The sequence below is a fragment of the Mesoplodon bidens genome, assembly GCF_964165515.1.
Source record: "Mesoplodon bidens genome assembly, chromosome: 8".
Taxonomy (NCBI): domain Eukaryota; kingdom Metazoa; phylum Chordata; class Mammalia; order Artiodactyla; family Ziphiidae; genus Mesoplodon; species Mesoplodon bidens.
In genome coordinates this window covers 38,837,156-38,864,283 of record NC_138165.1, presented here as the reverse complement: position 1 = coordinate 38,864,283, position 27,128 = coordinate 38,837,156, and the positions used below count along the sequence as shown (strand labels likewise).

Genomic DNA, 27,128 nt, shown 5'->3' with positions numbered 1-27,128 from the left:
CGAGGTCCAGGTGTCATGTTTACATCCTTTTGGTGTGTGCGGTCCTGGGAGGTAAACCGTGGCCGGGCCGACAGAGCTGGAGTAGGCGTGGTGTCTGTCCTGAGAGGGGGTCTTCAGAGGACACAGGGAAGCTGCATTGCTGAGCCCCCGGCTCCCCGTCTCAGCAACGCCGGGAGACCCAGGGTTCCCAGCGACGCCGGCCCTGCCCTCTCGGAAAGGGGGCCGCTGTGGGCCTGTCCTGAGACCGCCCGGCAGTGCTCTCAGTTCTGAGCTTTCGCCCTGTGTGCTCTTCTGTGTTTTGCTTCTTGGAATCTCTGATAAATTTGGGAGGCGGACCCGTTGCGCTGCATTTAGCCGTGTGGTGTTTATTTGGTGGCCCTGCAGTGTTTGCACCATGACCTGTGGTCGGCTGTCCACAGCCAGCTGGGCTGCTGCAGCTCAGGCTGTCACAAGCACGCCTCCCCGTGTGCTCCAGGGGCACGTCCGGGCACCCATCTATACCTGGACTGCTGCGTGGAAGGATGTGTACGTCCTCAACCAGCAGTGGGTCCCATTTCTCAATTACCTGGACTGCTAGTGAGGTTGGGCGCTTTTCATAAGTTCGTTGGCCTTTGGACTTCACCTTTTGTGAAGGATCTATTCCTGTGTCTTCCTGGTTTTCATACGGAGACGTCTGACTGATTTGGAGGGACGCTTACTTTATTCAGGAAGCCAGAAGTCTCAGGTGTGAAGCTGTATGTAGAGACCGAGTCGCCCTAGGACTGGAGCCGAGCCGCAGCGTCAGGCTCCACCCTCTCCTTCCCCCTCTGCGTTGTAGACACTCCCAACTGCGGTGTCCCCGTCTCCCACCCTCGCCCCTTCCTGTCCTCTTCTCTGCTGAAGGGCTTTGTCTTGGCCTGGGGCTGTCCCCGCAACCTGCCACTGTCCTTCCCTCTAGACAGTGGCTCGTGCCATGGCAGAGCCCCTCTTCCTGCCTCCCCAGCCCCCATCAGGAATCACGCCTTGGGGGTGGGGCGGCGCAGTCGCTGCTGTGCGGGGGTCCTGAGGACTCTCGGCCTCTGCGTTCTTCCCTCCACACCGTTCTTGCCTTGTCCTCGGCTGACCTCCCGGCAGCACCTCTGCTGCCAGCTACAGCGCCCTGCCTCAGGGTCACACTGGGCTGTTCGCCTGGGCGCTCAAGGCCCTCCACAGTCTAATTGTCCTTTTGTTCCTTCGCTGACATTCTTAACCCAGGATCTGGACTTGTTACAGAAATTCTAAGCTCCCTGAAGGCAGGAACGATGTGATAGGCTCTCACTGCCTCAGAAAGCGTCAGCTCTTGTTGATTGAAATGTATGACTTTAGGGTAAGAAGCTGGTCTGGACAGTAATACTGATCTCTGTGTTTGTGGGGCCCTATATTCTCGTTGTCTCTTACTGTGAAAAAAGAGAACAATAAAACAGGCGCCGAGTGGCTCCTGAATCTGCATTTGGGCCAGGCTTGTAGGGGTGGCTCATCTCTGCTCTCACAGCTCTAGCTGGTGTGGCTTGACGGTGTCTGGGGATCCCTTTCCAGGATGGCACACACACACGTAGTTGACAGCGTTGCTGGCTGTCTGCTAGGATGTTGGCCACGCACAGCTTCTCCCAGTGGGTCTCACCTCAGGGCTGTTTGGGCTTCCTCACAGCGTGCCAGCTGGTTCCAAGGAGTGCTCAAGGAAGTAGAAGTTGCCCACCTCAGGGCCTGGGCCCACGCACTGGCACAGCATCATTTCTGCTCTGTTCTGTTGGTCAAAGGTGTCACAGAGGGACTTCCCTGATGGTCCAGTGGTAAATAATCCACCTTCCAACGCAGGGGACGCAGGTTCAATCCCTGGTCCGGGAGGTAAGAACCCACATGCTGCGGAGCAACTAAGCCCGTGCGCCACAACTACTGTGCCCACACGCCTCAACTAGAGAGCCTGTGTGCTGCAAACTACAGAGCCCACACACTCCGGAGCCCGCGGGCCACAGCTAGAGAGAGAAAACCCACGTGCCACAACTAGAGAGAAGCCGGCATGCCACAACGAAGAGCCTGCGTGCCACAACGAAAGGTCCTGCGTGCCGCAACTAAGACCTGATGCAGCCAAAAAAAAATTTTTTTTAAAGAGAGAAAGAAAAAGGTGTCACAGAGCCTACCCAGGTTCAAGGGGGGCAGGATACGTGGTCCCCCTCCTCTCAGTGGGAGGAGTGTGAGAGAGTCTGTGGCCACCTTTAGCCACCACCATGTGGCCATCATGCTAACAGACTCCTCCTCCCCTGTGACTTCCCTCTAGCCCTGTCAGCCGCTGCAGGACGAGGCAAGCTGGAGGTCTGCGAGCTGCTGCTGGAGCGTGGAGCTGCTGCGTCTCGAACTAACAGGAGAGGGGTCCCTCCGTTGTTCTGTGCGGCACGCCAGGGGCATTGGCAGGTACCCGGGGGACCCCGAGTGCTTCAGAAACAGTGAATGGGATAGAGTTCGCTACTGCCCGTCTCCCCTGCTGGGCCCTGTCTTTTTCACGTTCTTGGCTTCTGCTTGTGCTGTGAGCATTGCTGTATCAAGGCAGACATTGGACAGGTTAGCACAGTCAGCCACACTGGCTGGTAACTGGGAGCAAGGCCAGTAACCAGGTCAGAGACCCACAGCTGCTTCCCCGTAACTGGGGAGGGGAGATGGAGTGGGTGCACCCCGTCCCGACAGCAGAAGACTTGCTGTAACACAGCGGCTGCTGTGGTTGTGCAACCTACTTGTCCAGCAGGCTTGGGGGAAGAGTGGCCTTGTTGTGCTCCTTGGGAGGGGAAGCCTTTTCCCTCTGGTCCTGCACTGTGATTCAGGCTGGTTTCTTTTACAAGGAGCGACGCACCGTTGCTTTTAGTCTAATTAAGGGAGCAAGGGGTCCTTGATAGCAGCGGTTCAGTCATGTATTCCTTCATTTTGTAAACAGTGACCATGTATCTACCCCATGGCTGGCACCAGGTTACACACAGCTGCAAACAGACAGATGGATTTCACCATCATGTCCATTATAGGAGGAATTTTCTAGACCCAAGTTTACAGTGTGGAGTCGCAACCCTTCCGATTCCTGCTAGCTCTGCTGGTAGGAGCTGTGAGGGCGCCCCACCGAGATTCTGGCTTTTCTCCTTCCCGTTTCTAAGAGCTTGGTTTGTACCGGCCACTCCCTGCCAATCTCACAAGTCCTCTCTCCTGTTCTCCGTGTTCCCGAAGTCATGGGGAAGTCTGGAGACATTTGTCAGTGTGTCAGGAACAAGAGAGCAGTGGGAATATGCCACCTTCTGCTGTGGTGTCAGGAAAACAAGCATGGTGACAGAGGGAGAGAGGCTGGACCACAGCGCCCTGGACAGAGCAGTTCCCTCCAGGATGGTCATTGTAGGAGACGCCTCTCTGGGTTTTTTTCACCTCCTCACCATGTACTGTTTAAAGGCATAACTTGGAGGCTGAAACTCTCCTCCAGGAAGCTTTGCTAAAAATCACCTGCTATGAAGGTCCCCCAGTCCTAAGCCCCAGGAAGCAGACTGCTGAGGGGGGAGGGTGGGTGAGTGTTTACGCATCCATTGCCCGTGCCGTGTCCTCCTGCTGCAGGAACGTGGTGTCAGCACCGCCACGGGGCCGTGGCTGTTGTGCCATCCATTGCCCGTGCCGTGTCCTCCTGCTGCAGGAACGTGGTGTCAGCACCGCCACGCGGCCGTGGCTGTTGTGCCTTCCCTTTAGTTCTGCTCAGCTACCCCATGTGCCCCGTAGTGGCTGCCCTGTCATCACTTGACTGTGCTTGGAATCCTCCCTCCTCCAAATTTCTGCCTTGTGTGTGCATGTTTTATAGACATAGTAATGAATTAGGCTTGTTAAAGAGAAGATATATTTGGAAGAAGAGTCTGTTCAAAGGAATACAATAGAGAGATTTTACAGGCCCCATGGATCACATGACTTACAGGGGTTTTTAAAAAGAGGAGAGTCCTTTCACTACTCTGAAAGGTGGAAAAACCATCCCGAGTAGAGAGCACGTGATTCAAGGAGCAGCAGGAAGCGTGTCATCCGGAGTGTTTCTTTCAGATCGTCAGGTTGCTGTTGGACCGTGGCTGTGACGTGAACCTAAGTGACAAGCAGGGCCGGACGCCCCTCATGGTGGCTGCTTGTGAAGGGCACTTGAGCACCGTGGAATTTCTCCTTTCTAAAGGTAGCGCACTGTCCCCCGCCCTGCGTGGGACTCTCTTGGTTGGACAAGGACAAGAGCTTTGGCAGACTCGTTTAGTACTTTCTGATTTAGTTTTTTGGGGGTTTTTTTGTTGTTGTCTTTGTTTTGTTTTTGAAAAAAATCTTTTTGTTAAGTGTTCTTGTCATGGAAATTTTTTAACTTGCACACAAGTAGAGGGAATAGGGATACATCCCACGTACCCTTTACTCCGCTGCAGCAGGGATGATCATTTCACCCTTGGCTTCAGATGCTGTTCAGGCCTAGGCCCCTGCGGGTGTAAAAGGGTCTGCCTCTGGCCTTGTCTTTCCACGGTCACGTTCTGTGAATGGGCTTGTCTTTCAGGTGCCGCCCTTTCTTCTCTGGACAAAGAGGGTCTGTCGGCATTAAGCTGGGCTTGTCTGAAAGGGCACAGGGCTGTGGTCCAGTTCCTGGTGGAGGAAGGAGCCAAGATCGACCAGACGGACAAGAACGGCCGCAGCCCCCTGGACCTGGCCGCCTTCTACGGCGACGCAGAGACCGTAGGTACCGCGGCGGCCACACTCCCCACCTGTGCCAGGCAGACTGGGCCGCATGGCAGCTCGGGAGCTGAGCCATCCCCAAGTGTGCATAACGCTGGCCCCGTGTGGCCGGGGCATATGTGTGTGCTGTGGGGTGGCTTTCGTTTTCCTCTAATTCTGTGGCACGCAGTCTATTCCAGAACTGGGGTAAAGATTTTAATAGACTCTAAAGGCTTAAAATTCCATGATTACAACCTGCATGCACATACATGAATATGTGTACACACGTGCATATGTCGTTTCATTTTCTTACAATCTCCATGTAAATAGAATGCCTGTATAGATCATTTAAAAATCACTTTTATATATGTGAGAAATTACTAATCAAATAATCGGTTTGTTTTTAAATTGATGTGGCTTTGTCTAGAAATAATAGAAAATGCTTTGGGCACTGTCTTTATCTCTTTGCCAAAGGCCCAAGTCTTACTGAGGAAGGAAGGGATAAAACCTTAATAAACTAAAAACCACAAGATGTCTTTCAGGGCAAAAACCACTTTGTCAGTGTCCATATCCCAGGCACCAAGCAGGTGCTGGAGGAATGTTCATTTCTCCTTGAGAATTATCATTTATGAATCGTTACGTGTGTCTAAGGTGAGGATTAGCTAGACAGACAGGTACTGTATTGCTGGGGGCCGTGGACCTTGGAGCAGAAGCCATCCTCACCCTGCACATCTGTGCCTGATGGTTTTACGAGGCAGTGATGTTACAGTTACATAGTTTCAATTTCCTGGACATTATAAACTGTACTTAAATGTCGATTTTCAGAAACAGCTATTTAACTAAACCTCACATCTCCACACTTTTCTTTTTCAGCTTATGTTACATTACCAGATCCTGTAGTTTATCAACATTAGGGAAGAGTGAAGGATCTTAGCATTCTAAGCGTCATTTTAAAAAATTTTGGTAAAAACACGTAACATAAAATTTACCATTGTAACCATTCCTAGGTGAAGAGTTCAGTAGCGTTACATACATTTCACATCATTGTGCAGCCAAAGTCCAGGCTTTTTTTGTCTTGTAAAACTGAAACTGCACCCGTTAAACAGCAAGCCTCGTTACCCCCTGTTCCGGCAAACACCTTTCTGCTTTGCGTCTCTGAATGACAGTTCTAGGTCCCTCCCTGAACACAAGTGGAATCATACAATATTGTCATTTTGTGACTGACTTATTTCACTTGGCTTAATGTCTTCTAGGTTCATTCATGTTATAGCATACGTCAGGATGTCCTTTTTTTAAGGCTGAATAATATTCCATTTATGTATTTACCACATTTTGTTAATCCATTCATCCATCATTGGGCACTTGGGTTGCTTCCACCTCTTGGCTATTATGAATAGTGCTGTTACGAACATGGGTGTGCACATATCTCTTAGAGAGCCTGCAGATTTTTCGAGATCTATCCATTCTTTTGGATAGATACCCAGATGTAAGATTGCTCAATCGAGGGGTAATTCTATTTTTAATTTTTTGAGGAAGCTCCATGCTGTGTCCGTAGTGGGTGCATCATTTTACATTCTCACCAACAGTGCACATGGCTACCTGTTTCTCCACACCCTCTCCAGCACTTATTTTCTGTTCGTTCTTTTTTTTGATAGCAGCCATCCTAACAGTTAATAGCTTGTTGTTTTGATTTGCAGTACCCTAGTGATGATGAGCATCTTCGGACATGCTTATTGGCTATTTGTATATCACCTTTGGAAAAATATCTATTCATGTCCTTTGCCTATTTTTTTCTTTTCTTTTTTTTTGCGGTGCGCGGGCCTCTCACCGTTGGGGCCTCTCCCGTTGCGGAGCACAGGCTCCAGATGCACAGGCTCAGTGGCCTTGGCTCACGGGCCCAGCCGCTCCGTGGCATGTGGGATCCTCCCAGACCAGGGCACGAACCCATGTCCCCTGCATCGGCAGGCGGAGTCTCAACCACTGCGCCACCAAGGAAGCCCCCTTTGCCTGTTTTTTAAATTTTATTGAAATATAGTTGATTTACAATGTGTTAATTTCTGCTGTACAGCAAATCGACTCAGTTACACACACACACACACACACATATATATATATATATATTCTTTTTCATATTCTTTTCCATTACGGCTTATCACAGCCTTTGCCTATTTTTAAATTGGGTTTTTGAGAGTTTTGTTGTTGAGTTTTAGGAGTTCTTTATATATTCTGGATATTAATCCCTCTAGTGTCATTTTGAACAGCTGGTGGACTGATAGGATCTACTAGATCCACATGAAAATCTAAGCAGGCTTCAGACTTTTCCAGTGAATAGAACAATTTTAGTGGCCAGCATGGTTTTCCCCATTATTCTCTGTTTAGTCCAAGTGACAGCTGTTTTTTTATCTTTTTTTTTTTTTGTAGTACGCGGGCCTCCCACTGCGGAGCACAGGCTCCGGACGCGCAGGCTCAGCGGCCGTGGCTCACGGGCCCAGCCGCTCAGCGGCATGTGGGATCTTCCCGGACCGGGGCACGAACCCGTGTCCCCTGCATCGGCAGGCGGACTCTCAACCACTGCGCCACCAGGGAAGCCCCAAGTGACAGCTGTTTTATCACATCAAGGCAGTCTTTGTACCATGGTCTCAAAGTTGCCATCTTTACAGTGCCCATATTCAGGTCTCTTTCCTAAGCCTTAAAGTGAGTTATATTTGGGTCCAGTTGATCCTGATCTTTCCAGCTTCTGTACCCAGGCTGTGTGGATCTGAGTGTTTCTGAAGTGCCATTGCCATAACCTGCCAGCACGTTGGAGCTATGGCAGAAGCCTGCCTCCTAAGTAATTGGAGATGAAAAGGTGACTGTGTCTCGTCTCTGTGGCCTGGGAAGTGGGGTGAGACAGACAGGTGATAGCATGCGTGTACTGTCTGTGGGTGCCCAGACACACGTTCTGCCCTGGGAACACCCACCTGCCTGTCTCACTACCAACATCAATATCACTGTAGCAGAGTGGGTTTGAGCTGTGGATTGCAGCTCCTCTGTTCTGTTCTATGTCAACTTCATTTCCCTTCTAGGATCCCGTTAGGCCAGAAGCATCTGAGACCAGAGTGAAGCTAAGACCTCCAGCTCCTACACCAGCTGCAGCGTCAGGCAAGGTGAGGGCTCCTGCTACTCGCGCCCTCAGGGTCTGTGTCTCCCTTTTGCAGGTGGTGTACCTGGTTGACAAGGGGGCCGTGATCGAGCACGTGGACCACAGCGGCATGCGGCCCTTGGACAGAGCCATTGGTTGTCGAAACACATCTGTAGTGATTACACTGCTGAGAAAAGGAGCCAAGTTAGGTCAGTAAACGCTGTAGTTCACCAGCGTGAGGGAGGGTAGCTTCAGATTTTAGAGTACGCGAGGGACCGTACCCACCTGCTCCCGGGTTAAGAGGTAAAGATGTCAGGCGTGTGGAGATTTTTTTTGTCCCTCTCTAAGGCTCAGTTAATCACAGTCATTCAGAGTGTGTAAAAGACTCATATTATTACAGCCCACGTGGGCAGAAAGCAGAGGCCAGTGTTGAAGGACAGCCCAGCCCTGGGGGTGCTGGGGATGCTGGGAGCCACAGCGGGAGCCGTTTCGGGGGCCTCTGTGGGGAGGGCCCGAGGGCGGGTGGGCAGGAGCTGGAGGGTGGTTGTAATGAGCCGCCGAGTGCGAGGACTGCTGTTCAGGAGGGGCGGCTAGTCCTCTGGGAGGGCAGCGGCAACCCTAGCACAGGCTCTGGGAGGGGAAGTTCTCGGGGCTTACTGGAGACGAGACGGGGTGACTTGAGGATAATGTCAGGGGCTGGAGCTCTGAGGAGGTTGGAACACAGCCCGGGGTTCAGAGAGCGGGGAAGAGTGCCCCATGCGGCACCGTCTTTTCTGGTCTCACATCAGACCTTTGGCTGCCAGCAGTTCTGGGGAGGGGACTGCGATGGAGGTGGTGAAATGGCATTATGAAGCAGCTCTTGGCATCAGGAGCTATTCTGAGCAGTTGCGTGTTTTAACTTATCTCATCCTCACCTACCCTGTAAGTAGGGAATGATGAAAGCATCATGTTACAGAGGAGGAACCCCAGGCCTGAAGATGGTGAATAGCTCCCCAGAGGTCATAGTGAGCGGCAGGTCACCTTGAACCTGAGTCCGACTCCTGCGGCCGTGCCCTTTAGCGTTGCTCCCTGTGCGTGTTCGGAAGAGGCTTAGACAGAGGTTGTGGCTGTGCCGTCAGCCAGGAGAGAAGGAGACGCAGGCGGGAGCAGGGAGGCCGAGGGCGGGGATGGTGGGAGGAGGGCAGCAAGGCCAGAGCTGGCGTCTCAGAGTGGATTTGGTGGTGACGCTGCAGCGAGCGTGAGAGACGCTGAGAAGCCTCGCCTCCACCTGCGCGTGGCCCTGACAGCGCTGCAGGGAACTAAAGAGATGATTGGGAAGCAAATACCCATAGAAAGGAGGGGTGGCTTGTGGCTGCGCTGATGCTTGCATGTCCCAGTACTGTTTTCCCTCCAAGTGACAGGGTGTGCGGGGTGCAGCTCCCCGCTAAATCCTCCCTTCCCTTCGCTGTATTGTCATGCGGGACAGTACACCTGCAGGACACGCCGCAGTGTCCTCTGCAGCTGGGTTCTCTGCTATTTGTGGGCTTAGCTGTGACGGGGCCACAGAAGCACTGAGCTCCTTTGCTCCAAGCCCACTGGAATGCCTCTGAACACATGTTTATTTTGCAGGAAATGCTGCTTGGGCGATGGCTACTTCCAAACCTGATATTCTGATTATACTTTTACAGAAATTGATGGAGGAAGGAAACTTGATGTACAAAGTAAGTGATGTCGCCCTTTTCTTGTGATCCTGTAACAACCTGTGAGCAGCCTCTTAGTTTGCGGTATAATGGATGTAGCTGTGCTACTGCACAGAATGCATATAGCTTAGCTAATAGAAGTTCTGGGAAGTGCTAACCTAGCCTTGTGCCCAGGCTTTGATATCCTCACAGCAGAATCTTCAATGTGGTGGAAAGCACTCCTCTTTGAGAACCATTACTTCTGAACGAATCCTTGGGGCTGTAACTGTGACTTACAGCCTGAAGCCTTGATACGAAGGCAGAGGTGCTTCTTGTTTAACAGGCACATCCTACAGGAAATTCCTTGGTGCTTGGGATCATGAGACATGGGAAAGGAACACTCAGGAGACATTTTCAGAAGAAAAGAATCATGAAATCTCCCAAGCCTTTATTATCTTAATTTTAATGTCTGTAAGCTTCTGGAATTTGAAACTGTTTCTGGAGAAATTTTTACTTAAAATAGTCAAGTAATAGATAATACTCAGGAGGTGGAATTAATTTCTTTTTCTCATTTTCCCTTAGAAATGGAAAGACAATTTAAAGATTAGTAAATTTGACTTTAAAGTAAAAATGTTCAAACTAACACCTGCAGTTTAGATCAGAGGGCAGTACACTTCATCTGGAAAGAGCCAGGTAGTAACCATGTCAGGCTTTGCTCTGTGGTCCCTGTCACAGCCCTCTAGCTTTGCTCTTGTGGCACAGACGCAGCCAAGATGACACACAGACAAATGAGCCAGGCCGTGTCCCAGTCAAACTATGTTTGTAGAAACAGGTGGCAGGCCGGGTTTGGCGCAGAAACCGTAGTTTGCCAACCCCGAGTTTAGAGAGATGCTCAGGCCATTTCCATAGATCATTTTTCTTTCCAGGTCTGTGATTAGACAGAATTAAAGGATGATGAAAACAAAAAACTACATCATGACCATTTTAACCCTTTTTGGCATGAAGCTGCTGTACTTTCTATGTTTTAGTTTTTCCTTTTCTTTTTTAATAACAACAAATAAATAGGCATATAGCATGACCCAGCAGGGTTCCTGGCCTGGAATCAGTTTGAAATTGAGTTCAGAGTGTGTATTGTTGTGGCTTTGAAGTGGTTTTAATATGAATTTTGGTAGGCAATTATTAGCCATTTGAGACTTCGTACCTGCTGTGCAACAGAACCAACAGAGCAAATGGATTTCTTTAGCCTTGAAAATGACGTGCAGTGCTGTGCTGAGTTTTAAATCCCGTGCTTTAGTTCCTCTTAAGAGAAAAATTATCATTCTACAGCAGCTCTAGGTTTATCCACAAGACTCTACTTGCTTTAGGCACGGCGTGGTTTTTCCATTTGATTTCTGTTACACTCTGCATTAAAGTATCTTTAGATGAGAGATCATTCATGAAATGGTTGTCAAAAATATATAACAGAGAAGATAATCTGATGTTTTAATTAAGATTGATGGTTATGGGTTTGGCAATTTACAGATCCCTTCCTGTAAACCCAGCTCTGGTTGCAGACGCCTAGGCGGACAGTGAAGCTGCATGTCAAGGCCAGTCAGTGGACTGGTTCTGGCCGTGGCCTGTCCTCATCAGGATCTTTATTCATCTTGGAGCCTCTGGAAACGATAAATTTCTCTGATTTTTGAATCCTAGAAAGGGAAGATGAAAGAGGCAGCCCAGAGGTACCAGTATGCCTTAAGGAAGTTTCCTCGAGAAGGATTTGGAGAGGACATGAGACCGTTCAACGAGCTAAGGATTTCCCTCTATCTCAATTTGTCTCGCTGCCGAAGAAAAACAAATGTAAGCCGGGCCCCTTATTCCAGTCCTTTAGCTGTTCTCACAGTGGTGAAGGCCTGCCCTTCTACAGACCAAATCATGAGACCTCCTGTCTGGTTGGTTTGCACTTTTCTGTGAACCTGGCGCATGGGGAGCTGCTTGTCTGGGGGTGACCATCATTAGATCACAGCACCACCCACCTCCCAAGGTGTTGAGAGAGTGCATGTGGACGTAGTTTCTCTGCCTCAGTGATGACAAGCACATGCAAACTGCTCCTCCACCGCTGCCCAACTGCACGCTGCCAGCACTGTCACGAGCGGCTGTCCCCAGATTCAGAAGGAGAGGGCATCACTGTAAAGTTCACCACAAATGTGTTATAATCAGCTTAGTGTTATTATGTTTGCTCAGAGGGTAAGCCAGGAACTGGTTAATTTGTAATTAATTGTAGTTAACTCACAGTTAACTTGTAACTAGATTTGTTTCAGTACCACTTCGTTTTTTTTTTTTTTTAAACTTCATCCTCCCTCCACCAAATCTGTGACCTGCCTGCTTCTGCGCCCACGTACTCTGCCCACCTTCCTGCTGCAAGTGCTGCAGTGTCCGGGCCCCTCTGAGGCTCCCCCCCCCCGGGGGCGGGCTCCCATCAGCCCTCGCCTCTGCTGCGCTGCTTCTACCACCATTCTCTCTCTCGAGTCACTGACTCTCCTGAGTCACCGATTTTTGCTTCTCTGTGAGATTCTTCTTGTAAGAACATTAATAAGCTGTAATTGTCTCCTAACTTCACAACAAAAAAACCAACTTACCTTCCCCTTCATCTCGCTCCAATTGTGTCCCAATTCGCTACTAACCTCTAGAGCAAAACTCTTATTAAAAGGTTGCCTGTAGTCATGTTTCAGTGCTGCTTCTGACTTGTGTATTTAAATATTGATACCAGGACTTCGGCATGGCAGAAGAATTTGCTTCCAAGGCTCTCGAGTTGAAACCAAAGTCCTATGAAGCCTTTTATGCCAGAGCGAGAGCAAAGAGGAGCAGCAGGTACTGTCTGGGGTTAGATATGTGACTGTGACTAGAGAAGCCTGCTTATCTTTCTCTGACATCAAAGCTGCTGCTTTGACTTTGGGGGCTTCTGATGCATAAGCATCACTCAGTGCCTCTCCTCCCTTTTAATACCGAACAGGTAGCTTCCAGAAGGTGCAGCAGTGGCTATCATTAGCAATGGCTAAACTTTTTATTTTCTCCAGACAGCTCAGTAACTATCCCCACAGTTGACATCTGCAACATGAAGTTCCTAGCTTAGTCCATGTTACCAGTGAGACCGCCAACTAGAGACACCGGGAGGTGGCGGCGGGGAGGCGGGGTGGAGTCCATAGGTATTGAGTTGTAGATGGATGTGGTGAGAGGGATGGGGAAGGTGACCTTGAGGATTCTGACCCCCACTGCTTTCTGCCTGCGCTCACCCCAGCCCCGTGGTCTTCATAGAGACAGCAAGGCCCCGGAGCTGCTCAGGTCTGGGTTAGAGTTCAGTGATCCCACTTAGCCGAGGAACTCTGAGCTAGTTCTGTGGGGTCCGTCCACGCCGTGAGTGTGCAGAACTCACTCAGCTACCTTCTCTGTTCTTTTAGCAGAGCTGCTTTATGAACAGTTACGTTCAGAGCTTGTTCTTACGTGGCCTGTAATTATATCGTCTCTTTTAATATAAAGGCAGTTCACGGCCGCTCTGGCTGACTTGCGGGAAGCCGTGAAACTCTGTCCCACCAACCAGGAGATCAGGAGGCTCCTGGCACGCGTAGAGGAGGAATGCAGGCAGCTCCAGAGGAGCCAGCAGCAGAAGCAGCAGTGCCCGCCGCCAGCGCCCCCCGCCGATTCGGACCATGAGGAGGACGCCCCGACCCCCGGCCTGAACGATTGCTTTCACCTCGAGGAGGCTGAAGAGGAGGAGACTCCTCCACAGGAAGAATCCGTCCCCCTTGCTCCCAGGCCCCAGCCGCCCTCCTCTGCCCCCTCCCCATACATCCGAAACCTTCAAGAAGGGCTCCAGTCCAAACTGAGGCCGCTCTCGCCACAGAATCGGCCGGGGATGAGCAAGCCCCCGAGGGAGCCGATCGCTCAGCCGGGGCTGAGGGTGCAGCCCACCAAGCAGGCGCAGATCGTGAAAACCAGCCAGCACCTGGGTTCTGGACAAGCTGGCGTGAGAAATGCTAGCTCGAAAACGCAGGTCTCTTCACAGAATCCTCCCCCAAGTCCCATGCCTGAAAGACTCTCTGCCACCCCTGCCGCCGGAAGCAGAAACCAGCATCTGGAGGGAACAGGCACCTTCCCTGTGGGAGCAGCTTCTAGCCACTCGGGAGATCGGCTGGGGCCCAGCCCCAGCGTCCAGCTGCAGCCCAGTGAGTGTGACGCTGCGTATCCTTTACCGAGTAAGATAAAAACTGCAGAGAGGCTTCTGTCTCGTGCCACCGTGGCCGTGGACGTAGCCCCTCTAAACCCAGGCGGGCCTGTGAGCTGCAGCGACGTGCGACACCCAGCTTCCCTCACCAGCTCAGGCTCTTCCGGTTCTCCGTCAAGCAGCATCAAGATGTCAAGTTCAACTAGTAGTCTGGCTTCAAGCAGCAGTTTTTCAGAGGGCTTCAAGGTCCAAGGACCAGATGCTCGAATGAAAGACAGGGTTGGTAGCCAGGCTCCGAGTGGCCCAGCTGAGCACAGGCCGCGCAGTACTCCGTTCATGGGCATCATGGACAAGACGGCGAGGTTCCAGCAGCAGAGCCACCCTCCCAGCTGCGCCTGGCACTGTGCGGTGCCAGAGGGGCTGCCGACGAACACGCCTTCCAAGGCTGGCCTGCAGGCCTCAAGCTCTGAGAAGCCCTCTCTCAAACAAGCAGGAGGATACAGTAGCCAAGCCAAAACCCGTTCTGTGTCTACTCTGGGTGGAGGGGTCCACAACGGGGCCCAGGGGAAGGAGCTAGAAGAAAAGAAGTGCCAAATTCCAGTCCACTGCCAAGACAGCCGGATAACTAAGACTGTTTCTCATGCATATCCGGAAGGTCTTTCTAAACAGCAGTCTCACATCAGCAGTGAAGCCCACAGGAGTCACCTCCCTTCAGCAAAACCAAAGCGATCATTCATAGAATCAAACGTGTGAGCCGTAAGGGAGACCCATGTGTGGTATTTGGAAAACGGTGTGCTGGCTCCTGGTAGTCATTAAATGGTTGTTTGTAAGAAAAATTACTCTTCAGTCACATATTTATTTTTCCCTTGGGGGTGGATCAGATGCCATTGATATATTGAAAATGTGGGATTAAATTTCTTTGATAAATAGATAGAAGTCACCAGAAATAAGAATGCTAACCAGAATTGAAAACTACAACCAGTTATGCCTATTAAGTTAAAAATTTAAGACAGCCAAGAAGACATTAACTCATGCTTCTCTCTTTTGAAATTGTTTGGTTTTTATCACTTTTCTCCTAGCCTTTGTTATGTGGTAAGATCATATTATTTCTTAGATAATGTAAATGTCTAGTGATAAGTTTAACTCATGACATAATATCCAGGTGGTGTGTTCTGGAAAAGATGGAATTTTCAAGCTACAGTTCCAATGAGTCAAGTCTTAATTTATATATATATGCATGTACACATACTGTTGACCCTTGAACAACATGGGACTTAGGGGCGCCGATCCCCTGTACAGTCAAAAATGTACAGTGTAACTTTTAGTCGGCCCCAGGGAGGGTTCCACATCCTCGTATTCAACCGTGGATCATGTAGTATGTATTGACTGGGGGGAAAAAAAAGTCCGTGTATAAGTGGACCTGCACAATTCAAACCTTTGTTGTTCAAGGGTCAGTGTGTATGTGCATATATAAGTGAAAAGCCTGAGTAATTTCTAGCTGAATGTGACTATATGTGTTATATGGCTCACTTTTGTTTTTTTAAGCAAAATACAAGAACATCCAAGTATTGTTCCCTTTATAGCAGTTCCCTTAAAAAGATTAAACACTTATTTCTGTGTTATGGTTCCTTTTTTTGGAACTATATTCCCACTTCAGGGTGTTTTTTAATATTTGGAAACAGTATAAACCATTTGGAATCATGATTGGTGGTTAAGTTGAATTTGGGCTAAAATACTAAGAATACAGCATTCTCGGTGACATGTAAATTAGCTCTCAGTTGGTTCCCAAACTGCTTTATCAATGATAGCACTCCTGGAACAAACCTTCCAAGGTCCTCTAATGACAATATTTAATTTGGATACTTAAGGTGTGGTTGGTTATTGCTTTCATTTTATTATACAGTCATTACTTTATAGCCACATATTGTATATATCATATAGCCAAGTTGTATTCAGACTTGTAAATATAACTATTTCAAGTAGTTAAAGTCATATATTTGCATGTTCTTTTTAAGCTTCGTCCATGCTGGTTATTGCACTGAACGATAATATATATGGCATGTTAACAGTATACCAGTAACAGCACTTTATCTCATTTATATGAACACCTTTGAGGTGCTACTTAAGTCCAAACTGATGTATTATTCATTTGTAAAGATAAGGTACAGGAGTGAACCTTGATTTAAAGGTATTTTTATAAGAAAATGGTGTGCTATTGGAGGATGTTAAAATACTAGTTTGAGAGAGGTGGGAGTGTATTTGTTTTGTACGTTGGGATGTGAAATTTATTTTCTAGAATTGGAGAGAAGGAAGTTCTATATTTACAGAATGTTTTAAAAATGAATAGTTGTGTATTGAAGTCCCTGTGAGCATCATTATGGTTTTGTATCAATAGGACTCTTCTGGTGTCTTTCTTCATTTGTTCCTGAGTGTGTATACTTTGTACAGCTTTGTCAGTCTTTTTTAGAAGCGTTTCATGAGTTCTGCTATAACTACTATGGCTTATTTATTATTTTCTTTAATATTTGTGGAAGTCTTACTCTTTTGTTATGTAGTTTTGTTTCTGCACAACTACTGTACTTTTCCATATGGAATAAAGACAATTAATAGAATTTGTTTTGCATTAAATGAAACAGTGGCTAAGTAGAGAAGATCCTGATGTCAGCCATCTGCCTTGCTTAAATCCTGAGTGACTTTGTTATCCTAAAGAAGTGGAAAGCCTGTTTTTCAGTAATACTACAAATACATATTTAATTTTATTTAATAATTTCAGAACAAGGGTAATGGCTTCTAGAAATCCCCAAACATTCCAGGGTCAAAATTAGTCTTTTTGCCTGAAATGAGAAGAACGCATGAAGAGCATCCTATACTTCTCTGTTCGGAAATCCTGGCGTGTGGTTTTAGTGGCAACAGGGCATCTTCAGTATTTAACTCTCACTTTGGCGATACGTACGCTGAACACTGTGCCAGTGTGAAAGTTTGTTCTTCACATTTCTGTTATCTTTGAGTTAAAAGTGTTTGTCTTTATAACCATATTTCAGTTTCAAAGTAGTATGAATGACTGTGAACATTAAACTGTTGTATTGTGATAAAATCCTGATGTGGAATCTTAAGCCTAAGCAACTTCAGGTTATTGTGTAGTTACTGCTATTACTAGCAAGTAAATTATTTTCAGTCTCTCTTGAAAGCCATATATTTAAACTAAAGGTAAAAAACAAAAAACTGGGTAGGAGGGGAAAACTCTATTAATAGATCATTCTTGTTGGATGACTTCCTGTGATGCTGCCAGTGTGACTATTAGAATTTATTATACATTATGATTTTGATAGATGCTTAGTAAAGGTATTTGGTCCAATTACCCCAGGAAGTGCAGTCTCCTTGGGATGCTACTGGTCAGTGCGGAGGACCGGGCAGCGGGCAGGCAGGTGAGGGCTGCTCCTGCCTAGTCGTGCACGGATGGTGGCCCCCAAGAGTGCAGAGGGGCCGTGTGGTGTCCTTTCCTATGGGTGAGTTTGGATTTGGTTTACTTAGTTTCTTGTTTGCTTGTGTTTGTGGGAAGGAGTAGCAGCTTAGCTTTGGTTTGTTTGTATATAAAAACAGATGCACTTCACTTTCGTAAATTGGCATCTTAGTTTTCAGCCATTTAACAAGAAACTATCCTAGTGAAACGTAAAAACGAAAATCACCTTCTTTAACACATTTAGCAAATAACCAACATTTACTGTGTTTTCTATCAGTGACTTCAGTGATTTTCAGTAATTTTTATGTGAAAACCAGCCAGGCTTCTTTGGAAAGTAAGTATTATTTTATCTAAACAAAAGCTATCTGGTCCAATGGTGGGCTCTATCAATTTTACCCAGTCTTTTGTTAGAATTATGTTAGCATACTTCCTCTATAGAATACAACAGAAAAACACCTTCTAGAACATGTTCCCATCTTTTTGTCCTCATGAGTAAGAATGTGAGTGGCATGTGTAGTATGAAAAAAAAGAATTCTAGAATCACGTATTGTGAATCCCAGCTGTGACACAAAGGAAATAAAATTCAGTAATACATTAGGATGACAGAAATTTTACAAAGCAGCAATTACAAAGAACAGGTTTTTGGAGATTTCTGTGGTAGCTTTCCACCCTTCTGTGAACATACAGCATATTAGCTATAAGTTTATAAAACACTAGAAAAGGCTGATGGAATAAATACTTACATTGATTTTTCCCTTTTATTTCTGTGTTTTCAAATTTCAGAACGACGACAGTGAGGATTTTGGGGGTAAGCACAGAGTCTTGGTCCCTGCCTGCCCTTAGAGTTTAGTTCTAACAAGCTTTCCCACTAATGGCTTCCATTCTGGTAAACAACTTGTGAGACGAATGGAGAGTCAACACAACCTCAGCTTTCCGAAATTGAAGTTTTCTTCTGAATGTTTATCAGGATGTTGTATTAGCTATCAGTCTATTGTGTAAAAATGTATAGTCACCTTGGCTTAAACTATTATGTGAGAACTTTTAAGAACTCTAAATTGTAAAAGGAGGCTAGTTTGCCACTTCATATATTTCAGCAAAGTCAACTTGATGTATCTGTGATCATTTATTCCATCTAACTTGTACCTAGGTTTGGACAATGGGGGAAAAATCATTACTACCTTGCAAACTTAGAATCTAACAAAATTGTTCATTAAACATGTCAAAGTGATTTTCTCAATTTAGTCATAAACAAATCTACAGTTGTTTTGCTAAAAATTCTCTTTAGAAGGATTCCAAGGAGTTATCAAATGAACAGTTATTAACTAGGATTTATCTGTTATATTCTAGATTATTCCAATCTTTGGTTATAATGGAATATGATCTATAACAAGAATAAATTTGAGCATGGCAATTTCAAGTTGTAAAACTTCTCTACAGGTTAAGCTTTTTTTCACTAGTATAAAAAGGCATTTATAGTAAAAATAGAAAAGATGTTATATGTGTTACTTAGTCCCTATGTTTTAAAGAATGAAAATAGCCAGTAAATAGTTTTTATAGGTAACTAAGTTTAAGAAGTTTACCTTTCTCCTTCTGTTTTGCTTTTAATAATGTCTGATTAGTATCTGCCTTTAAATCAGTCAAATGAGATCACAGAAAATATAAATAATGCAATATAAAATAAACAGTTTTATTTTTGATGTGTCTCCAGCCATCGATCAATGGCCATTTTCAGAGTCCTATTTGGTATAAGTACCACTGAAGGAAGAACAAGATTTGTCATGGGACTTGTACGTTTCTTTTTGCTGATCCAATTTTCCACTGCTTCCTTTTCGTATGAATAGCCATCTAAAAACAAAACAAAACCACATACGCAAATTATTTGCAATGTAGGAAAGGGAAGTTAGGATTACTAAAATGGGTATAAAAACTCCATTGCCAAGGCCTTTACTGTAATTTAAGTGGTAGTCTTGTCTGGCACCACTGCTCCCAAAATGTTTCTGCAACAACATCCTAAGTTCTACCATTTAAGATGCATTAAGATTGCACGAATTACCTCGAACAGTGTCAAAAAACTGAACAAAGGACTGTCAAAACTTCAGATGTAGCATAAAGGAAGAAAGGAAATGAGGCAGGTGTAGAGGAAAGTGGTAGTGAAGCTACAGTGCCCTGCTAGTGCTGTCAGCTACGTGTCAGTTAATGTGGCTGAAGATGGGAGCAAAAAGCTCTGGGGATGACACGGCAAACTTTCCGACATGTTGAAAAGTCAGGGAAACATACCAAGAGACCATAGGGCTCACTCCACTAAGGACTTGACAGTAAAAGGATTTACTATATGCCAAAAAAAAATGCATTGGCTAAGGTTTTTCATACCATGTTCTTACAAACTTTTTTGCATGTGTTAAGGTAGGAGGTTTTGCTTCACTACTTTTTTTTATACTTGTAGCTCTTTCTCTGAAACTGAAAATCTTAGTTCCTAATGACATTTATGCATTAACCTATTTCTTTTAATCTGCAATGCATACAACTGTTTCAAACCAACAATGCCAATATATTACTAACGTAAGACTGTGAAAGATTTTTAAGATTTCTTTCTGGCTCTTTCTGTCACCAAGATAGATCCACTAGGGTTGTCTAATTGAAATCCTGTGTTTGACAATCACTTGAAAAAAACAAAATTTCTGATTATGTTACTGGACATATAATGTGGTCCATTTGCTTCCCTTTTTATCCTCCCAATTTTAGAGACTGGTTTGTTTTTCATGATGTATTTTAACATTTAAATGGTTTCAAAGTAAAAACTATAAAAACAAGTCACATTTAAGAGTCTCTCTGTCCAACCCATGTTCTCTCCCTTCCCATATAGGTAACCATGTATGTTTGTTTGTTTACCCTTTCCTTTTGAAAATATAAGCAAATGTATGTGTACACACACAGTGCATATACACTCTTACATAAAAGTTAGCATGCTCCACACCATTCTGTACCTGGTTGGTTTGTTTTTTACTTAACTATACATTGCTTTTTTATTCCCCCACAGTACTCCCCTGTATGGATGTATTGATGGACATCTGGGTTATTTCCAATACCTTTTTACAAATAGTGCTGCAATGAACAGTGAGTGTTATCATCTGGGGGGAGATTCGAGCAGGAGGACTGCTGCATCAAGAGAAAATGTATATACAATTTTGCTAGAAATGCTAGTACTTCCACAGGAATTCTACCATTTTTTTTTCCCCACTAGCAATGTCATTTAGAGTGCCTGAATTTTCCCCAGAGCTCAACCAAGAGAATGTGCTGTCAAACTGAGTTTTTACCAGTCTCTCATGAGCAATGGTATAGTGTATCAAGTAGTTTTATTTTATTATGAGGGAGCTAGAACATTTCTTCGTATGTTTGAGCCATTTGCTTTTCTTTTTCCTGTAAACTGACCATATTTTTGGCTCACTTTTCTATTGGATTGCTCTTTATTTCAGAAGATTTATTTTTGAGATGTAACTGACAAAAGTTTCAGGTGTGCAATATGATGATGATTTTTGCTCTTCTTTCTCCAAATTGCTTTGGTTATTTGGAATCTTTTGTGGTTTCATACAAATCTTAGGATTGTTTTTTTCTGTGAAAAATGCCATTGCGATTTTGATAGAGATTGCATTAAATCTGTAGATTGCTTGGGTAGTATGGACATTTTAACAATATTCTTATCCATGAGCACAGAATATCTTTCCATTTATTTGTGTCTTCTTCAGTTACCTTAATGTCTTGTAGTTTTCAGTGCACCGATCTCTTACTTCCTGAGTTAAGTTCCTAGGTATTTTATTCTTCTTGATGCAATTGCAAATGGGATTGTTTTCTTAATTTCTCTTTCTGCTAGCTTGTTACTAGTATACAGAAACACAACTGATTTTTATATATCAATTTTTGTTAACCTGCAACTTTATCGAATTGGTTGATTAGTTATAATAGTTTTTTGGTGGGCTCTATAGGGTTTTCTATATATATTATGTCACATGCAATAGAGACAAGTTTTACTACTTTTCCAATTTGGATGCCTTTTATTTCTTTTTCTTGCCGAAATGCTCTGGCTAGGACTTACAATGCTATGTTGAATCAAAGTGGTGAGAGTCTGCATCCTTGTCTTGTTCCAGATCTTTGGAGGGAGAGAGAGATTTCAGCTTTTCACCATCAAGTATGATATGAACTGTGGGCTTGTCATATATGGCCTTTATGATGTTGAGGTAATGCTCTCTATGCCTGCTTTATTGAAAGTTTATCATAAATGGATATTAAATTTTGGCAAATGCTTTTCTGCATCTATTGAGATGGTCATATGATTTTTATCCTTCATTTTGCTAATGTGATATATCACATTGATTGATTTACAGATGCTGAATAATTCTTACATCCCTGGAATAAATCCCACTTGACCATGGTATATGATTCTTTTAATGTATTGTTGAATTTGGTTTGCTGATATTTTGTTGAGGATTTTTGCATCTACGGTTATCAATGATATTGGCCTGTAATTTTCTTTTCTTGTGGTGTCCTCGGCTGGTTTTCTTAAGAGTAATACTGGCTTGTAAAATGAGTTTGTAAGTGTTCCCTCCTCTTCTGTTGTTTGGAAGAGTTTTAGAAGGATTGATATTAATTTTTTAATGTTTATTTCATCCATGGAATATGAACACTTTTCCATGGAATATGAACACTTTTCAATTTTTATACTTATTTCTTTTGGATTTTGAGTCCAGGTTAGGAAAGTATCCCTGTATTTCCAGGTTATCAAGGAGTTTACCTACATTTTCTTCTGGGACTTGTAAAGGTTTCATTTTTTATATGTCTAATTCATTTGGAATTAATTTAGATGTGTAGTATGACAGATGAAGCCAGTTTTATCCTTTTCCATATGACTACTTAGTTGTCAGAATACCCCTTTTTAAATTCCTTATTTTTCCCACTAATTTAAAATTTCATTTTTATCATTCACTAAATTTCCAAGTGTACTTGGATCAATTTCTGGATTTTTAAGAATTATTTTCCATTAGTCTGTCTATTCATGTGCCAATCTCACACTGTATACTTTATAGAGACTTTATAACATGTTCTAATATCTGGTAGAACTCTTTATTTTTTATTATCTAGGTTATTTGTTGTGTGTTCTTTCCAATGGAACCTAATAACCACCTTCTGTATTTCTAGGAAAAAGCCTAATAGTGACATCTTGCTCACGATGAGTCTTCCTATCTATCAGTGTGCTATGCTTTCCATTTTTTTTCCAAGTAAACTTTACAGGGATGTTTTATGGTATTCTTCATGATGTTTTGGTAAATTTTGCATATTTCTTATGTCTAGTGTTTTGTTTTTGTTCTTGTAAATTGTCTTCCATCATACCTTTTAACTGCTTTTTGTACACACACACACACGCGCGCGTGCGCTTGAAGGCTATTGATTCCTCATTGATGTACCTTGCTAAATGCTGATTAGCCCTATTAACCTATGGTGCCTCAGCTCCAAATCCATATGTAATGTTGAGGACTCAGCATGCTGGGAGCCAGGATACTGTAAACCACATTTCTGCTTTGCCAGCTGGCTCCTTGTTAAATCCTGCAATAGGATTCCTCTAGAAGGAGACAAAAACAAGGTGACGGCTCCTATCAGTGTTGTGCCTGGTCATGGCCCTTTATCTGGCAGGGGTAACTGGTTATACTCTCCAATTTTTTTTTTTATTTGCTTCATTGAAGTTACTGCCCAAACCTCTTACCCTTCCCCCTTTAGAGAAAGAAGCACCAGCTGGGTAGCTCCCCCTTCTTAGAAGCCTGAGTTCTGGTTCTCAGAGACCCATGTGAGGTTCTAATAACCTCAACTCATTCCCTTTGTTCCCTGAGTCCTAGAGAACATAGATGCTTTCTGCAGATACTGTTACCACCTTTTGTTTTTGAGATATGTCACATACCATAAAAGCCACCCTTTTAAATATACAATTCAGTGGTTCTTAGTATAATTTACAGAGTTGTGCAACCATCACCACTATCTAATTTCAGAACATTTTCATCATTCCATAAAGAAACTCTGAACCTACTGGCAGTCATTCCTCTCCCCCAGTGACCACTAATCTACTTAGTCTCTACGGATTTGCCTATTCTGGCCATTTCCTATAAACAGAACCACACAATATGTGGCCTTTGTTGTCTGGCTTCTTTCACTTAGCATAACGTTTCCAAGGTTCATCTATGTAGCATGTATAGTATCTGTTCCCTTTTGTATCTGATTAATATTCCATTGTGTAGATACACCAGATTTTTAAATTTGTCCATCCAGTGATGGGACATTTGAGTTATTACCACTTTTTGGCTATCATCAATAAGACTGCTATGAACATTCAAGTACAACTTTTTGTATGAACATATTTTCAGTTCTCTAGGATAAATATCTAGAAGTACAATTGTGTGGTCACATGGTAACTATGTTTAACTTTTTGAGGAACTGCCAAACTGTTTTCAACAGCAGCTGCACCATTCCCACTAGCAATATTTCTGCATTTCCTTGCCATCTTCCATCCTTTTGATTCTAGTCATCCTAGTGGGTGTGAAGGTGGTATCTCTTTGTGGTTTTGATCTTCACATCCCTAATGATGTTGAGCACCTTTTCCAGTGTTTATTGGCCATTTGTATATCGTCTGTGGAGAAAGGTCTTTTCAAATCCTTTGCCTGTTTTTTCAGTTGGGTTATTTGTCTTACTATTGAGTTGTAAGAATAGTTTCAGTAGGAAAATATACTCAATTTTTATTTATGAAAAGCTGATATATAATGAACCGCAATCTTACATATCACACTAGCCTATCACTGAAAAATGATGTGCGTGTGAACTATTGTGAGTTCACTGACAGCTAATTCATTTGCCACCAAGCTAGATACATATGATAACAGCATGTTTTTAACCCTCCAGGTTAAAGGGGCCCACTTTTGTTATTTCTTAGTTACATTCCATTGTGGTGACCCAATGGTGTTTTTGTTATTTCTGGTGATATATTCAAAAAGAAGGTGTACTTCCTCTTTTGGACTGAGAGGTATGATCAAGTCTATTCCTGTGCTGTATTTCTCCTTACATGTCCTTACACTGTCTGTAGTTTCTGCTCTGTGAAAGTCGTTGCTGTGTTTGGGACTGCACAGCTAGTCATGGTTGTCCTCACTGAGAATCGTGGTCTTCAGTATTATACAGTATCCTGTGTCGTTCTCACTTTTTTTCGGTCTGAATTCTCTTGCAGGCAAGTATATAACTCCTTTATTTTTAGTTGCAACTGTCTCATTTTTGTCTATCCTTTTATTCTAACCTTTCTGAATCTTTAAGTTAGACTGTGCTTTGTCAACTAACCTCAAATCTTTCATCTCTTTAGGGATGAGTTAAGCCAAATTGTTTACTATCAGTATGTTTGGTAATAGTTCTATCATTCTTTTTTATAGATTACTTACATAAATTCTTTCACTATAGGAGCTGGTTTCTTCCATTTTGATACTTAGGGAAGTTTGTATTTTTGATCTACTGGTTTACCTTTACACTAATACCTTTTAAAAAGATGAGACCAATAGTATTAGTGTTATTGGTTCCTTACTATATCAGTAATATTCAAATTAGCTAGTAGTCTTTTTCTGTCCCTCAGTGTCTAAATTTCAGATAGGCTTTTTACTCAGTTAATAATCAGTGAGCTTATTCAACTTTTCATACTCTCTACTCTCCATGTTTAATAGTTGTATGATATCTATTGTTAGAGCCTATTATCATCTTATAGTATTTTATCACCTTTAATTGAATTCCCTTAAATGAGTAATTTTTCCTTCCCTGCCTGTGGGTTGTCAGTTTCTTGAGTGGTAGCAGTGAATAAAATATCAACCCATTCACTCTTTGGAGGTACAAGCTTCCTGCTATAAGAAAGTCAGTTATGCTGGTCACACTTTATCCTAAAGTTTAATATAAGCTTTCTGTGATATTATAAAGTAGTGATTCTTTGGAATAATCAACAGTGTTCTACTAGGGTCAAATATATTCCCTGAAACGTTTAACAGAGAAAGTAGGAATTCTGAGTGGATCTAGAGCATTGCTATTTATATGTCAGCTTTCAAACTGTTCTACCAAAGTTCATCCCAAAGCACTAAAAGGTATTATCAGAGCTATAATACAAAGCAAGGACCACTTCCCCACCCACAGTCTGTCATGTATAATTTAAAAAGCAATGAAACACTGTAACCAGAAATAACTGCATCTGAAAATTTGGGTTTCTTTTAAAAATTCATGCCTGAAGTTTACTACAACTAGAGTTAGCTTATTTGAAATCAAACATGTATCACTAGGGGAAAAAACTGACAGTTTTTAAAAGAAAATATATAGTGCACATTACATTCAGTATTAACTAAGTTTGTTTTCATATTTTTTAAATTGACCTAAGATTTTAAAGCTTTCAATAATTTTTTAAATTATTTTTGCCCAGACAGTACCATCTGACTCTTGCTATAAACCAAGATACTGAGTTGACAAATCAAGAGCTATACCAGATAGTTCTAGGAAATAAACAATATTTAATAAGGTCTATTCACATAATTTTACTTCATAATTATTGAATATACTCAGATAATTAAGTTGTGATAAGATACCAAAGTAATGACACTTACTTTATTCATTCCATACTGCTATTTCTAGTAATAAAGAATAAGTAAACCCCCAAATTTCTTACTAGATTATACTTAAAAGGTGCTTCTTTTAGTCACCATTTCTAACATGGATAGCTGACTTACAGGTTCAAATGGCTTTGCTCTAGTGAAAAAAGTTCAAGTGAAAAATATTAGCTCACAGGCCTGGGCTCTGAAGTTTTAATACATCTGTCGTCCAAGTTCTTAGCCCACCGCTGCCCACCTGTTGTCCTGAGAAACAGACAAAGCAAGCCCAACACTCCTTTGGAGCTATATGCCCTGTTCCTGTACTCAACTTCCACAGGTAATGCTTGACTGAAGACGAGCATGCAGAAACAAAGAGAAGGATTAGGATCACACAAACCTCAGAAACTGATAATAGAAACAACCGGTGAGTATTCCTAAAATGGGAATGAATCTAAAACAATGTACTATGAAAAAGAAATATTTAATACTTACATAGCTAATTGTGTATCATTAGGCTGTTCCAGGGCACTGTTACCTGTATTATTTAATCTGTACAACTTTATGAAGAAATTCATGCATGGCCTGAATAACTTTCCAAGATCATACAAGTAGGGAAAGACACAGCTGGGATTTAAACCCAAGCAGTCTATGCGCCTTAATCTATATGCTAAATCAGATTTCCAGAAATGACAAATACTGAAATTTTGAAAAAAATCTCAATGGTATAGCATTAACACAATGCAGAATAGATGACTGGTAGGCAGGCTGGAGAAGGTGTACAGAATGAGAATAGCAAAGTTTTCCAGAATTGATAAAAGGCACAGAATTCATTCAAGAAGCAGTGTACCCTGAACAAGAGAAATAAAAATACATATCAAACTGAAACAAAAAAATCAGAAACTGACATATTTGCACTGAAACAGACGCTAAAGAATGTGTTCTCTATAAATAATTGAGATAAATCACCGTTGAAACACAGCAGGACCCTATGGTCCTCACCCCCCACCATGTCCTCAGCCTGCCTTTTGTCTGTGGAAAAACTTTAGCCAAAGAATAAGTTTAATCAGAGTGCAGAAACAAAGGAAAACAGTCAAAGGAGACCAAATAATAGTTTAGTCATTAAGCATAGTCAAGGACCTTTAGTTCCTCCTTAAGGGTTACAGATAATATACTGAGCCATATCCTGTGAGCTGTCTTATAAATACTGAAACCTCCACCAGGTCGAAGAAGTTACCTACATGATGACCAGGCTGTAGCCATGAACATAAGCTGTCATAAGAATTGGCCTCAAAGAAATGGAAACAAACCAAACATGGAACTGAAGATTAACTGTACCGAAAACGATCAA

At 43.6% G+C, this 27,128-nt stretch overlaps 2 protein-coding genes across 12 annotated transcripts in view; one reads left to right on the top strand and one right to left on the bottom strand.

Annotated features, from left to right (window-relative positions):
- The window catches only part of TANC1 (tetratricopeptide repeat, ankyrin repeat and coiled-coil containing 1), a 235,869-nt gene extending 219,576 nt beyond the window's left edge, over nt 1–16,293 (top strand). For all 4 annotated transcript variants that reach the window (XM_081242562.1, XM_081242563.1, XM_081242564.1 and 1 more), the window contains 8 exons: nt 2,294–2,427; nt 4,066–4,189; nt 4,550–4,725; nt 7,902–8,034; nt 9,434–9,525; nt 11,173–11,319; nt 12,230–12,330; nt 12,997–16,293. In XM_081242562.1, coding sequence (XP_081098688.1) covers nt 2,294–2,427; nt 4,066–4,189; nt 4,550–4,725; nt 7,902–8,034; nt 9,434–9,525; nt 11,173–11,319; nt 12,230–12,330; nt 12,997–14,434 — 2,345 coding nt within the window. In that variant the 3' untranslated portion in view covers nt 14,435–16,293. The remainder of the gene's footprint in view (nt 1–2,293; nt 2,428–4,065; nt 4,190–4,549; nt 4,726–7,901; nt 8,035–9,433; nt 9,526–11,172; nt 11,320–12,229; nt 12,331–12,996) is intronic.
- Nucleotides 16,294–18,807: 2,514 nt separating this feature from the next.
- The window catches only part of WDSUB1 (WD repeat, sterile alpha motif and U-box domain containing 1), a 91,180-nt gene continuing 82,859 nt past the window's right edge, over nt 18,808–27,128 (bottom strand). For 5 of the 8 annotated variants that reach the window (XM_081242581.1, XM_081242578.1, XM_081242580.1 and 2 more), the window contains exons 11-12: nt 25,975–26,128; nt 21,923–22,752 (exon numbers count right to left, since the gene is read on the bottom strand). In XM_081242581.1, coding sequence (XP_081098707.1) covers nt 22,602–22,752; nt 25,975–26,128 — 305 coding nt within the window. In that variant the 3' untranslated portion in view covers nt 21,923–22,601. Of the gene's footprint in view, nt 18,987–21,922; nt 22,753–25,974; nt 26,129–27,128 lie in introns of those variants that run through there. The other 3 variants (XM_081242584.1, XM_081242585.1, XM_081242583.1) reach the window with 2 other exon arrangements.